Source organism: Gopherus flavomarginatus, chromosome 4, assembly GCF_025201925.1.
Source record: "Gopherus flavomarginatus isolate rGopFla2 chromosome 4, rGopFla2.mat.asm, whole genome shotgun sequence".
NCBI classification, from domain to species: Eukaryota; Metazoa; Chordata; order Testudines; family Testudinidae; genus Gopherus; species Gopherus flavomarginatus.
The window spans coordinates 90212705-90226608 of record NC_066620.1 but is presented as its reverse complement, the minus strand read 5'-3'; the positions used below and the strand labels follow the sequence as shown (position 1 = coordinate 90226608).

At 43.0% G+C, this 13904-nt stretch overlaps 1 protein-coding gene across 5 annotated transcripts in view; it reads right to left on the bottom strand.

The window, feature by feature from the left end:
- Positions 1 to 6023: 6023 nt before the first annotated feature.
- RPS6KA2 (ribosomal protein S6 kinase A2) overlaps positions 6024 to 13904 on the bottom strand; it is a 463478-nt gene continuing 455597 nt past the window's right edge. For all 5 annotated transcript variants that reach the window (XM_050949056.1, XM_050949058.1, XM_050949059.1 and 2 more), the window contains 3 exons: positions 12838 to 12955; positions 8857 to 8994; positions 6024 to 8433 (listed from right to left, as the gene is read on the bottom strand). In XM_050949056.1, coding sequence (XP_050805013.1) covers positions 8308 to 8433; positions 8857 to 8994; positions 12838 to 12955 — 382 coding nt within the window. In that variant the 3' untranslated portion in view covers positions 6024 to 8307. The remainder of the gene's footprint in view (positions 8434 to 8856; positions 8995 to 12837; positions 12956 to 13904) is intronic.

Here is a 13904-nt window from a genome sequence, read left to right as displayed (position 1 = left end):
ACCTGAATGTCTGCTGTAAAATGGTCTGATTTAAAAACAAAACATTGTTCATGCCCCCTGTATACCTTATATGGAGGTAAAATGTTCAGAAGCCCAGTTTTTTCTTGCCTGTTACCTGTAACTGTGCACTTCCTTGCTAGTGTGAGCTGTAAGAACTTCAGGGTCACATTTTCAAAGAGGCCTCAACCTGCCCTCCATTTTTGTGCACACAACCTTGCATACACACATTGCTTCTGCACAAAAAATATAGAATTTATGGCTCTTTCTGAGCTGTATCTGAGTTTTGCCTTACGCAGAAAGGGAAAAGGGGAGTATAGGAACCCTCTATACCCTTTTGTGACACCTGGAATTGGTGGCTTGGTTTAGCTAGAGCCTGATCTAGTCCAGGGGTAGGCAACCTATGGCACGTGTGCCAAAGGCAGCCTGTGAGCTGATTGTCAGTGGCACTCACGCTGCCCAGGTCCTGGCCACTGGTCTGGGGGGCTCTGCCAGGGCTGCCCACGGGGGGGAGGGGACAAGTGGGGCAATTTGCCCCAGGCCCTGCAGGGGCCCCCATGAGAATGGCTGAGGCCCCAGCCCGACCCTACCCCCTCTCCTGGAGCCTCAGTGCATCCAGGAGCTTCCCTGGACAGCTGCAGCGTGGCTCCGGCAGGGCCCCTGAGCTTCGCCCCACTCAGAGCTGTGTGGTAAGGTGGCGAGGCTGCGAGCTCCACACTGAGTGGAGGGAGCTGAGCTCAGCCTGGCCCTCCCAGCCCCGCCCCATGACCATGTGGCTTTGAGCGGGGCGGAGCTCGGGCCCCACCTGCAGCCATGCTGCCTCTGTTGAGGGAAGCTCCTGGATTCGCTGATGGTCTGGGAGAGGGGGGGAGCCGGGGGTAAGGGTCCGGGGCAGGGGTGGGATTGACTGGGGCAAGAAGTCTCAGGGACAGTCAGGGCACAGGGAGGGGGCAGAGGTTGGGGGGGCAGTCAGGGGACAGGGAATGGGGGGGGTTGAATTGTGGGCGTTCTGGGGGTCTGTCAGAACTCAGCGGGGGGGGGTGGGTGTGGATAGGGGTCAGGGAAGTCAGGGCATAAGGAGCAGGGGTGGGGTCCCAGGGTGGTGGTGGGGGGGGTTTCTGGGGGACGGTGAGGGGACAAGGAGGAAGATGGGTTGGGGATTCTGGGGGGGGGGCAATCGGGGAGCAGGAAGTGGGTGGGGGTTGGATAGGGGGCAGGGCCAGGCTGTTTGAGATGCACAGCCTTCCCTACCCCAAAGCTCATTCAGCAGTTTGAGGCTTGCAGAAGAGCCAAGCTGTTAGCTTTTTCATTAGGGCTACCATCCCTTTCACTTCTCAAATGCCTAACTATAGTCTATATTTAATTTCAGTGCCATAGGGAGATTCATGTCAGGAGAGAGTAGCTTCATTTAAAATTAGCCACTAGGGGAGGGAATCACATGAGAAGAGCAATATCCTTCCCAACCCTACCAAGGGAGACCTCCCCCTCCCCTGCATTCCATGAGGCTCTAGAGGGGTTAATTCCGTGGTTCTCAAACTTTTCCTTTCACATAGCAAACCTCTGCAACACCCCCCCCCCCCGTTATAAATTAAAAACACTTTTTTATATATTTAACACTATTATAAATGCTGGAGGCAAAGCGGGGTTTGAGGCGGAGGCTGACAGCTCGTGACCCCCAGTTTGAGAACCCCTGGGTTAATTTAATTTTAGCACCCTGTGTCCATTCACATGCATGTGCTATTTTGAGCATTTCAGTTTTCACAACATAGGCTCATCCCAGATTCTGGAACAAGCTCAAATGTTCAGTTTGTGGAGTATGTACACAAGCTGTACTAAAGACAAACCCACAGGAACCATCTCCAGTTTGTGAGGGACCTCACAGAGCTAGTCTCTAGGAAACAGATAAATTAATGGTGGTGAAGTCCATTAATGGCTATTAGCCAGGATGGGTAAGGAATGGTGTCCCTAGCCTCTGTTTGTCAGAGGATGGAGATGGATGGCAGGAGGGAGATCACTTGATCATTACCTGTTAGGTTTACTCCCTCTGGGGCACTTGGTATTGGCGGTAGACAGAATACTGGGCAGGATGGACCTTTGGTTTGACCCAGTACGGCTGTTCTTATGTTCTAAGCTAAATGCACCCAAAGTTATGGAGACAGCTATGAGTCAAGGAAGCCAGCAGAGTATCAGAAACCTGGAAAATTCTCTGACGGGATGGGCTCAGGGGTTTGGTCACAAGCTGAGGTGGTTCAAAAGTTTTGGATCTTTTTAAGCAGAATTTTTTTATTGTTTCTTTAAACAATCAAACACAGCAAGCAGCAAATATTTGGCCACACACGTCTGAAACCTCAAATCATATTCAGGTTTTGGCAAACTAATTTCAGCGTTTCGATTAAAAAAAAAAACCACAACAAATTTTGAAGGAAGGCAGACATTGTCTGTGATTTTTTTCTGCTTTTTAAAAACTCCTAGTTTTCGATCCAGAAAAAGTTTTGATGGAAAATATTTGTCCAACCCTTTTAATGAGCTTTAGTGCCTTTTAACACTAGCTGATGCTGAGAACCAGTGATACCTTGTAAAGATGTTTTCTCAAAACTGGGTTTGTGCTGCGATGCAGAAGGTTTATTTTTCTCAGGGCTGCCTGTGGAGGGGGGGAGCAAGTGGGGCAATTTGCACGGGGCCCCGCAGGGGCCCCCATGAGAATATAGTATTTTATAGTATTGCAATTTTTTTATGGAAGGGGCCCCCGAAATTGCTTTGCCCCAGGCCCCCTGAATCCTCTGGGCGGCCCTGGGTGCTGCATTTTAATTTAAATGGAGCTTTTAAAACATTTAAAAAACCTTATTTACTCTACATACAACAATAGTTTAGTTATATATTATAGACTGATAGAAAGAGCCCTTCTAAAATTATTAAAATGTATTACCGGCACTCTTAAATTAGCGTGAATAAATGAAGACTCAGCACACCACTTCTGAAAGGTTGCCGACCTCTGTTCTAATCCCTGGAATACCTTAAATCGTAGGAACATACGAATTATGACACTGGATCAGACCCAAGCTCCATCTAGTCCAGTATCCTGTCTCTGACAGTGGCCAGTACCAGATATTTTAGAAGAAGGTGTAGGAACCCTGCAGTAGACAGATGGGGGATGATCTGCCCCTCACAAGGGTCTCATCCTGATCTATGAGATTTGCTTAAGCTCCAAAGCACAAGGTTTAATATCTCTTCCAAAATCAGTCCATGTGATGTGACGTTTTTTTCCTCATCAGGAAAAATGGTTTGTACAACTGGTCGTTCGTAAGGTTGATGTTTGTAAAATCAAAGTTCTGCTGGGTGTGCAAATGAGTTGTGTGTGCGCAAAAAAATATTTATGCAGGTGACTGTGTGGGCAAGTTGCATGTAGACAAAGAGGTCAGTTTTTGTAAATTTGGCCCCTTATGTTAGCTTAACTTACTTTTTAAAAATGTATTTGTAACCAGTTGTAAAGAAGTAGTTTTCTAGATTGGGCCCAAACTTGCAAGGTGTTGAGAGATCCAGGGAAGTGTTGAGATGAATGACAGCTCAAGTTGTTCAGCACTGTAACAGACTGGCCCTGTAAAAGGTAGATTTAACTGTGCATATGTATACATTGCACTGTAATTTCTTTGTACACTTGTATGGTTCAGGCATTTAAGAATATAACGGCCATACTGGGGCAGAGCAAAGGTCCATCTAGCTCAGTATCCTGTCTTCTGAGAATGGCCACTGCCAGGAACTACAGAGGGAATGAAGAGAACATGTAATCATCAAGTGATCCATCCCCTGTTGCCCATTCCCAGCTTTTGGCAAACAGAGGACAGTAGCTAATTGATGGACCTATTCTCCATGAATTTATCTATTTCTTTTTTGAACCCTGTTACAGTCTGGCCTTCACAACATCCTCTGGCAAGGAGTTCCACAGGTTGACTGTGCACTGTGTGAAAAATACATTTGCTTTTAAACCTGCTGCCTATTAATTTCATTTGGTGGCCCCTGGTTCTTGTGTTATGAAAAGGAGTAAATAACATTTGCTTATTTACTTTCTCCACACCAGTCATGATTTTATAGACCTCTGCCATCTCTTTTCCAAGCTGAAAAGTTCTAGTCTTATCATACTCTCCTCATACGGCAGCCGTTCCATACCCCTAATAATTTTTCCAAGTCAATACATCTTTTTTGAGATGGGGTGACCACATCTGCAGCCAGTATTCAAGAGTGGTCTTACTATGGATTTATATAGAGGCAATAGGAATAGATAATAAGACAGAAAATATCATTTCTTAATGATTCCCAGCATTCTGTCCGCTTTTTTGACTGCTGCTGCACATTGAGTGGATGTTTTCGGAGAACTATTCACAATGACTCCAAAATCTCTTTCTTGAGTGGTAACAGCTAATTTAGACCATCATTTTATATGTATAGTTGGGATTATGTTTTCCAATGTGCATTTATGAACATTGACTGTCATCTGCCATTTTGTTGCCCAGTCACCCAATTCTGAGAGATCCTTTTGTAGCTCTTTGCAGTCTGCCTGGAACTTCACTATCTTGAGTAGTTTTGTGTCATCTGCAAGTTTTGCCACCTCACTTTTTACACCCTGTTCCAGATCATTTATGAATATGGTAAATAGGACTGGGCCCAGTACAGACCCCTGGGGGACACCACTATTTACCTCTCTCCATTTCTGAAAAGTCTATTCTTAAATATGCAAAGGCATTAGGTCACCATGCAGACTAACAGCCGGTAGTGTGGTATAGATTCCCAGGCCAGAAGGGACCATTGTGATCAAGTATTTTGTAAATCAGAGTAACTTTAGATTTATAGGGGTGAAAAAACATCTAAACCCACTAAAATGATAGGTTTTTACATGCCTATTACTAAATCTCCATTAGGGTTAAAAAAAAATTAAGTTAAGCCTTTGTATGCTAAATTTCATCATAGAAAGAGCAAGTGCTTACTGCCAAGCTATACAGCTCTGTAGTTAGGAATCTGTAAAGGAAAAGATTGGCAAAAAAAATAGCTCTATTAGTGAAAGTGGGAACTGCCACTTTACCTGAGACTACTTTAAAGGCTCATTATATTGCTGAGAAAGCTCCTCTATACTATCACTTGAAACAGTGGCCGCATCAGCCTGGATAAAATGGGATTTGTGTATTTTAGGATACACTGACAGCAAAACCCTAATAGGCAAATATCATTAGACATGATTTCTAAGCTTATAAAGCAAAATAATTAGTGCAAGTTAATATTCATTCTTTCATATTTGGCACATTCTTTGCACATGCAGTCTGCTTATAATTTGTGAGTTAGAGAATTGTCCTCATGTATTTGAGATCAGAATCATACCCCTAAGCAATACCCAAGGTGGGCTCAAATAAAGCAGTAGAGTGGGCCCACTGCAGTGTTAAGATTGAAAAAAAGGTACAGACAGAATATAAAACCAAATGTCTAAAGGGGATGGGATTTTAATAACTGCTTTTTCAATGTAGTCTGAATAGAGAGGACAATTACAGCACTGCATGATCAACAGGAAGTCTTAGAGGAGACAAACTGTTCACAATATGTTCTCGGTCTCATCATACACAATACATTTACATGCTTGGGGCCCCCTTCTTGAGTCTGCTCAAGCAGGTGGACACCCAGTAGATCCGTCCCCTCATATTTCCCATCTGTACATAGAATCCCTGGGTGGCATACAGCTGCTGTAGTGACTCTGTGCCCCCCGCCCCGCCCCATATGCCTGTTCTAAGAGGCATTCCCAGTGATCCCCAGCTGATGGACTAGCCCCTTGAGGCTGTTAAGAGCTGGGTGTTTGGGGCTGCTCTGACTTCTAATAAGGGGACCATAAAGGTGACATAAAACCTACATGCCCAGTCCTGTCCCAAGCAGAGCTTGGCCAGACCAGAGAATCAGGACCATATGTGTTATATTATATAAACATACACATGAACAAGAACACAAATTTGAGCCAATTCATTCACTTTGTGATGATTCACAGCATTGTTTTATTCTTAAAAAAAAAAATACAGTTTAAAGGAGTGCTGCTTTGATGCAGTCCCGTGTGCACAGCACATAAAACAGAACATTAAATATTGGTTTAAATTATTAAGATTAATTATGAATTTTAAAATAGACTAATACAAACAAACAAAATTCAGAGCAACACTGGAAAATGTAATCCTAGAAAGCACATTACTGTAGTTAATGCAACTCCTTGTTCCGCTGGACATACTGCTGCAAAGAGTCTGAATCTGCTGATTCCAGCTGAGTATCAAGATGCACAGCAAAATAAACACCACTTGTAGGATACAAAGCTCCATGTTCACATTTTTTTCTTTTTACCTTTTGCAACAGAAAATAAAAGCCAACATAGTATATTGTTTGCTTCTGCAAAGCATGTGAGGTGATGAAATTCACTTGAAAAACAAATTAACAAAAGCACTATAAATAACAACCTTGGCCAACTTGTGACCATCAAGAGCCAACATGGATAAGAAAGGGAATAAAAAAAAGTCTTAAGTCCAGCATTACAAATCTTGCCCATTTTCTTTTGAAATCAGGAAATGCAAAAGAAGATTTTTTTTTTACTAAGACTTTTCTGGTGAAGTTTTCTTTCCCCACACCTGGAAAACTCAGATAGCAGAGTATGGTTGATTTTGTCTCAATAGCATAGTATTCTTTATTATTATTATTTATTATTATTATTATTTAAATATCTTGTAAGACTCAGGTGGCTCCTTTATGGGAGAGTGCCGTGAGCCCAGGCATAATTAAAAGTTTGGCCCTTTAAAAGCAGGGAACCTGGAGAGTACATTTCCCAGGGAGGAACTGTTGAGTGTCATGTGTCTATGGGAGTGTGTGTCAGGTGACAAGCCAAGACTATAGAAGGAGGGCATTGGATGCAGATATGCTTTAGGGTTGATCTCTCCAGAGTAGCAGGCCTGTGCAAACAAACTGAGGAAGGCTAGTGGAACAGACCCAGGAAAAGGCCTGGGGGAACAAGAATGATAGTCCATGTAGCCTCTCCTGGACTCAACAATCCACTAGTCTGGTTGGCACAGTTATAAAAAGGGGGACTTCCTGCCACCCTGAGTTTCAACTGACTTTAACACCCCTCTTGCACTAGGTTGTCCAAGCGACTTCCTTCTGGCTATAACCCTCCTTGGGGTCTTTCTGTGTGCTGTCTGTAGGTCTGTCCCAGGTCTTTTCCTGGCTCTATTCCACCAGCCATCTTCAGCTTGTTTTCTCAAGCCTGCTACTATGGAGAGGCCAAACATAGGGCATACCTCCCAAGGTCGGCTCCGGGGGTTTTGCTGCCCGAAGCAGCCCCCCCCCCTCCAATAAAAAGCCGAGATTGCGATCTGCTGCAATTCAGTGGGAGGTCCTTCGCTCCGAGCGGGAGTGAGGGATCCTCCGCCGAATTGCCGCCAAATACCTGAATGTGCTCCCCTGCTCTGGAGTGGCCGCTCCAAGCACCTGCTTGCTAAGCTGGTGCCTAGAGTCGGCCCTGATACCTCCTCTCTGAGCCACAGGCTCCTATTCGTATAGTCTTGGCCAGACATCTGACCTCCTCATTCACATGAGACCTAACAATCCCTTTTGGAGACTGCAGTTCCCAGTGTTCTCTGCCAAACCTCGATATATTAGGGCTCATGACATCTGCTCTTAAAGGGTCTGTCACTGTTCCATACCTTATTCAACATCAGATGAGAGTGGGAGAGTTCACAAGATTTCTCAGAATCAGGAGATGTGTTCATCAGTGACAGCTCTTTCTCCTTCACTTTGTACAGAATTTTTTCTAAGTCTGGTATTTGGCATCATGTCTCCTCAACCTTCAATTCCTTTGAGATGGGCTTCAGTGCAGCTGATGATCAGTAGATGTATATTGCTGACTAGTTGAGCCAATTCACCATGATGCAGATGCTGGCACAGTTGAAAACTTTAAAATCAAACTGCTTGCTTTCACTGTGAAAAGTGCGTTAAAAAAGTGATCTCAGAACATCTTAAGGATTCAAAAATAGTACTTGGGGTTGGGAGGGAATCTATTTTATTTGGCTTTAAGTCAATAAGGAAATAGGGCAATTGGCACATCTTGGAGAAGCTGCTGATTCAGGATCCTAGCCCGAATGTAAAAAATAAAACAGCAAAGGGTAACTTTGCCTTATGCTGGACTTCTGCTGATTCTGGTGACTTCATGTGCAAGTTGTCCAAAGTTCTGTTAACTGAGTAATAAAGATGAACCTCTTGAATAACAAACTGTGGGTTTCAGTGAGGCATTTTTGGGATCTGCTATAACCTTGTTGAGGTAAGTCTTTTCATGCCCCTCCTCTGAGCCAGATTGGAGGACAATACAGGCTCCAGCCTTGGTGCCTGAGGTGTTCTGTTTAAAGCAAAGTACGTGGCTGCCATTGCACCCTGTAAAATAAAAGAGAAAATACTTGGCTTAAAATAAGTTCTTTCATTAGTACCCTCCCTTTCCTAGTTCCTCCCACCAAGAGAAACGAGAATCTCTAATTCCTGTTAGTAGTATAGGCCCTGGCACACAGTTAAGTGGTTCTAATTCCACCCCACAAGGGTATGGTACATACATACTAGTATGTACATACATAGGTACACGCACACACACCTGAGCTAGTTCATTACAACACAGAAGAAAGTTATAATAACTAGTAGATGATGTGTGTAAAATAGTATTACATTTAATGTAATACCGTATTTATCTTGGGCGCCTTTGAAAATAACCCCCTTATTTCCTGTATCTCCAAGTTGTTAATGCAAATCCTATCTTTTCACTGTTACTCAGGAAGTTACTGTTCTTAGGAAAAAGATGCTGTGTACCTTCACCAGGTGAACATCCTGTCTGCTGAGTTGATTTTGAGATAGATATTCCCTGTTCACTATCCATGGGTGTCTTAGCACTTGGACTGCTGTTAGCCGCTGATGAGGATCTACATGAAGCATCTTGGACACAATATCCTGTGGTTGAAGGAGAAGGAAAGAGGGTGGGGGAGAAATGTAAAAAAACATCAACTGAGGTTTTGAGAGTCTGACTGGAAATATTTGTACTTAGATTTTCCCCTTACTCATGGTAGTTTCATCAGCAGTATTTAAATGGACAGTGCAATGCATCCAAGCCTTTATAATCCCTTGTAATTTTCAGAAGTAAAACCAAATTTCATACTGACATTTAAGCACCTAAGAGACCATCTGAACATATTAATATGAAACTGGACACCCTATTAAAGCATCATTATTTGACAATTGGCCTGCGCAGGTGAGATTAACTAGTTACTTCTCTAACAATGAGAAAACAAAGCTAACTGAAACCAACACACAAATTAGGGGAAAAAATAGTTTCCTACAGGAATATTAAAGTATCGGGGTAGCTGTGTTAGTCTGTATCCACGAAAACATCAAAGAGTCTGATGGCACCTTAAAGACTAACAGATTTATTTGAAGAAGTGAGGTTTTTTATCCACGAAAGCTTATGCCCAAATAAATCTGTTAGTCTTTAAGGTGTCACTGGACTCCTTGTTGTTTGGGGATATTAAAGGCTCCTAAGTCACTTTTGAAAGTGGAACTTAGATTCCTTGGTCACTGAGGCACTTCTGGAAATGTTACTGTAAGTCACCAGCTTGAGAATGTTCACTATCTACACCCTTCCGCCTTTATTATACTAAGTTACGTGATTCCCACATTGCTGACAAGCATGAAACACATTTTTTTAATTAAAAAGCTCTAGTTTAATTAATAATTATAAATATTTTTTTAATTCAGTTTAACCTGTTTGGTCCCAACTGATTGTTACAATAAGGTTTGTATGCAGTGGTGGTGGTGTAACAGCTGTGTTGGTCCCAGGATACTAGAGAGACAAGATGGGTGAGGTAATATCTTTGATTGAACCAACTTCTGTTGGTGAGACAAACTTTCAAGCTTACGCATAGCTATTCTTCAGACCTGAGTTAAATGGATCAAGAACTGTCTGAGAACTCAAAGTAGTTGTCAATGGGGAGTAATTGAAATGGGAGTATTTCTAGTGGGGTTCTGAAGATATTGGTTCTAGGTCTGGAACTATTCAACATTTCCTTCAGTGAGCTAAAAGTAAGTATAAAATCACTACTGATGAAATTAGCAGATGACACAGATTGGTGGAATGGAAAATAACGATGAAGAGAGGGCAGTGTGAAGGGGCGCGCTCACTCTGGTGTGCAGGGGAGGGGGCTAACTAGTTCCTCTGGGCCTGTTCCATGCCAATGAGACACACCTGCAAGGCTTGCTCTGCCTGGAGGGGGAGGAGCTTAAAGGGGGGAAGAAGTTGCTCTGCCCAGGGATGGCTGGTGACAGAGGAAATCCAGCCAAGGAGGAGATAAATGCAAAACATACTGATCCCATAGCTACCCCGACTGATGGTAAACAATATGCACCAGGAAGAGGAGTAGAAGATAAACCCTGTGAGGGGGCAATAGAATCTGTGGGACTAAGTTCTTAGAGCTGGCTCTCTAGGGCTCCCTGAGAGACTGGTCCTTGTTCCAGCCAGATCTCTTCCCCATCCCCCCCACCCCCTTGCAAAAGAAGTGGAGGAACAAGAGCCAAACACTGGCTTGTGGGTGGTGGCCTGCAGAGTTTCCTCCAAAGACTGGCAATGGGGGGTGGGGTGGGGGGAGAAGAGGGGGTAAACAAAAGACAGTGGCACATGGGGCAGTGGTCTAGGCAGCCTGTCCCTGCCCCCATCCTATAGGCATTCAGACTGAGTTATCTGGATTGCTTGGTAAACCGTGCCAATTTAAACAAAAAGCATTTTAATACAGCCAAATGCAAAGTTGCACAGCTAGGAACAAGGAATGCACGCTCTACCTACAGAATGGGGGACTGAATCCTGGATAGCAGTGACTCTGAAAAGCATTTAGGGGTCATGGTGAACAAGCAGCGGAACATGAGCTACTAGTGTGATGCTGTGGCAAAACGGACTCGTGATCCTTGGATGTATAAATGGGGAGCAGGGAGTAGAGAGGCTATTTTACCTCTGTTCATGGCATTGGTAAGACTCATCCTGGAATACTGTGCACAGTGCTGGGTCCACATTTTAAAAAGGTTCTTGAAAAACTGAAGAGAGTGCAGAAAGAAGAGCCACAAAAATGATTTGAGGGCTGGAGAAAATTTCTTACAATGAGACTTAGAGTGCAATTTGTCCAGTTTATCAAGAGAAGATTGAAAGGTCACTTGATTACAATATTTAAGTACCTCCACGGAGAGAAAATACCAGGTACTAAAGGGCTCTTTACTTTAGTGGAGAGAGGTATAAGGACCAACAATGACTAGAAGAATAAACCAGAAAAATTCAAATTGGAAATAAGGCACCAATTTTTAACAATTTAGGCGATTAACCATTGGAACAAACTACCAAGGGAAGTGGTGAATTCTCCACCTCTTAACATCTTCAAATCAAGGCTAGAAGATAAGGTTTAGTCAAGCACAAGTTATTCAGCTCAATACAGAGGTAACTGGGTGAAATTCTGTGGCCACTAATATGCAGGAGGTCAGATTAGATGATCTAATGGTTTCTTCTGGCCTTAAACTCTAAAGAATACAAGAGAAAGATAGTTTTATGCTTGGAACTTAGGAGATATTTGTTCTAATTCCAGCTCTTCCACAGACTTATTTTCTGACGTTGGGCAAGTCCCTTTGGCTAAAATGTATAGACATGACCAATACAGTGCTACCTTGATATAATGCCACTCGATATAACACAAATTTGGATATAATGTGGTAACGCAGTGCTCGGGGGGTGGGGCTGTGCACTCTGGTGGATCAAAGCAAGTTCAATATAATTTGGTTTCACCTATAACGTGGTAAGATATTTTGGCTCCCAAGGAAAGCATTATATTGAGCTAGAGGTGTACTTGGAGGTATGGGTGTCCATTTGAGATACACCGTGGGCCTTTTTTTTTTTTAAATGGAGATATACCTATCTCATAGAACAAGAGGGGACCCTGAAAGGTCATCGAGTCCAGGCCCCTGCTTTCACTAGCAGGCCCAAGTACTGATTTTGCCCCAGATCCCTAAGTGGCCCACTCAAGCATTGAACTCACAACCCTGGGTTTAGCAGGCCAATGCTCAACCCACTTCAGATGAAGTCAAGAGGAGCTATGAGTGCTCATCACCTCTGAAAACCAGGCCCAAAGTTTCACAAATTTGGGTACTCAAAATAAGTTGCCATTTCTGAAATTTTTGGCCATAATCACTTTGTGCTGCACTTTTCTCATTTGTAAAATCAGGACAAGGATATTTACCTTCCTCACAAGTGACTGTGAGAGAGAAATCAATGTTTGTAAAGTCAACTGAGATACTTGAATGAAAAGTGCTATGCAAAGGCAAAGTATCAGTAATAATACAAAACTATAATAACGAACATACCTAAGTGCATGTTAAAAATGCTAATTTATGGGTTGCCTTTTAAAGAGTTTACCTTTGGGGGTCACACAGTGATCCACAGTTAAACCGGACATTTGCCATTTTGGGCTGCCCTATATATTTTGAAAAGTTCAACCGAATTGAAAAGGATTTTTTGTTGGACTTGGATATTAAATTTCATTTATTTGTGTTATGATGTTGCATTATGTCTTACATTCCTGAAATAGGATACAGAAATGCATAATGTAATAAGTTACACAGAACCATTTTGACATAGTGCTCATTAAAATAGAATTTATGGAACTAATACAGCTGCTGATTTCACCTCCTCTTGCTTAAAAGAACCTTACATCTTGCAGAATGACCCCTTTTTGGAAAGCAGGATAGAAACATGAAGAATCTGCTGACCTTGGCAGCATCGGACACTGAATCCCAGTTTCCTCCTGCAAGTGCATACTTTCCACTGCCAATCCTGGCCAGTATCTCTTCTGGGGTGTCATCAGGTCCATTTGCAAAAGGTGTGAATCTGTGAAACAAACATCGCGTTAACTTTATAAAGATGTATCTTTATGTACTGCAGGTTTTTATGTGTACAATTATAGGGCCTGATTCCGCAGCCCTAGCTCCCATTGATATCATTAGGCATTTAATCTGCGTAAAGACTGCAGAAACAAGCCCTTAATTTTTATTCAGCTATGGTGAGAGTTTCTCATGGACAAATGCTGTACCATCCCCTTGAAATTGTCCTGTGAAGAAAACACAAATGCACCTTTGTTTTCCTCCTGTTTCTGATTTTTTTTTAAGTGTATGGGATTTCTCTCCATTTTTTTTTAAACCTTAAAAATTCAGGGTGATTGGCAAAGTAGTGGAATTATGACATAAGAGGCAGGAGGAGGTAAAAGCTCTGATATCTTCTGAGATGACGAAAGCAGGAAAACAAGCACCTGTGATAGGGTTATGGAAAAGCCTGTCTCCCCACCCCTGAGCTATCTCCTCTTTGGAATACAAGAGGTGCCCCGGATCTCAACAGGCTTCTCACCTTTTGAACTTTTATATGGCTGACAGCCTTGAGGAATCCTGGACCTCCTTAAAAGATGCCAGGGAAGAGCAGTAGTCATTGTTTCAAACCATGTTACAGCAGGTCCTTCAAATGTATGAACATCTTGAACAGGTTGGACAATTTATGAAGGAGAATCTCCTGCACGCCCAACAAACTCAGGCTCAGGCTCAAAACTACAACAGAGGCACCTGGGAGAGGGTTTTTTAGCTGGGGAGGCTGCATGTTATTGCTCCTCCCCAGCTCTTGGCCTAATGGCAGGGTCTGTATGAGGTTGTCTGATGGGTATTCAGATTTTCTTTTAAGGATTACATTTTTAAAAAGCAGTTACGGTAATTAATCTAACGGGTAAGATAAACTGATCACAGGTAATGTGTAGTTCTTAAAGTCCTTATCTCTTCTTGCCGTACATTGCTGT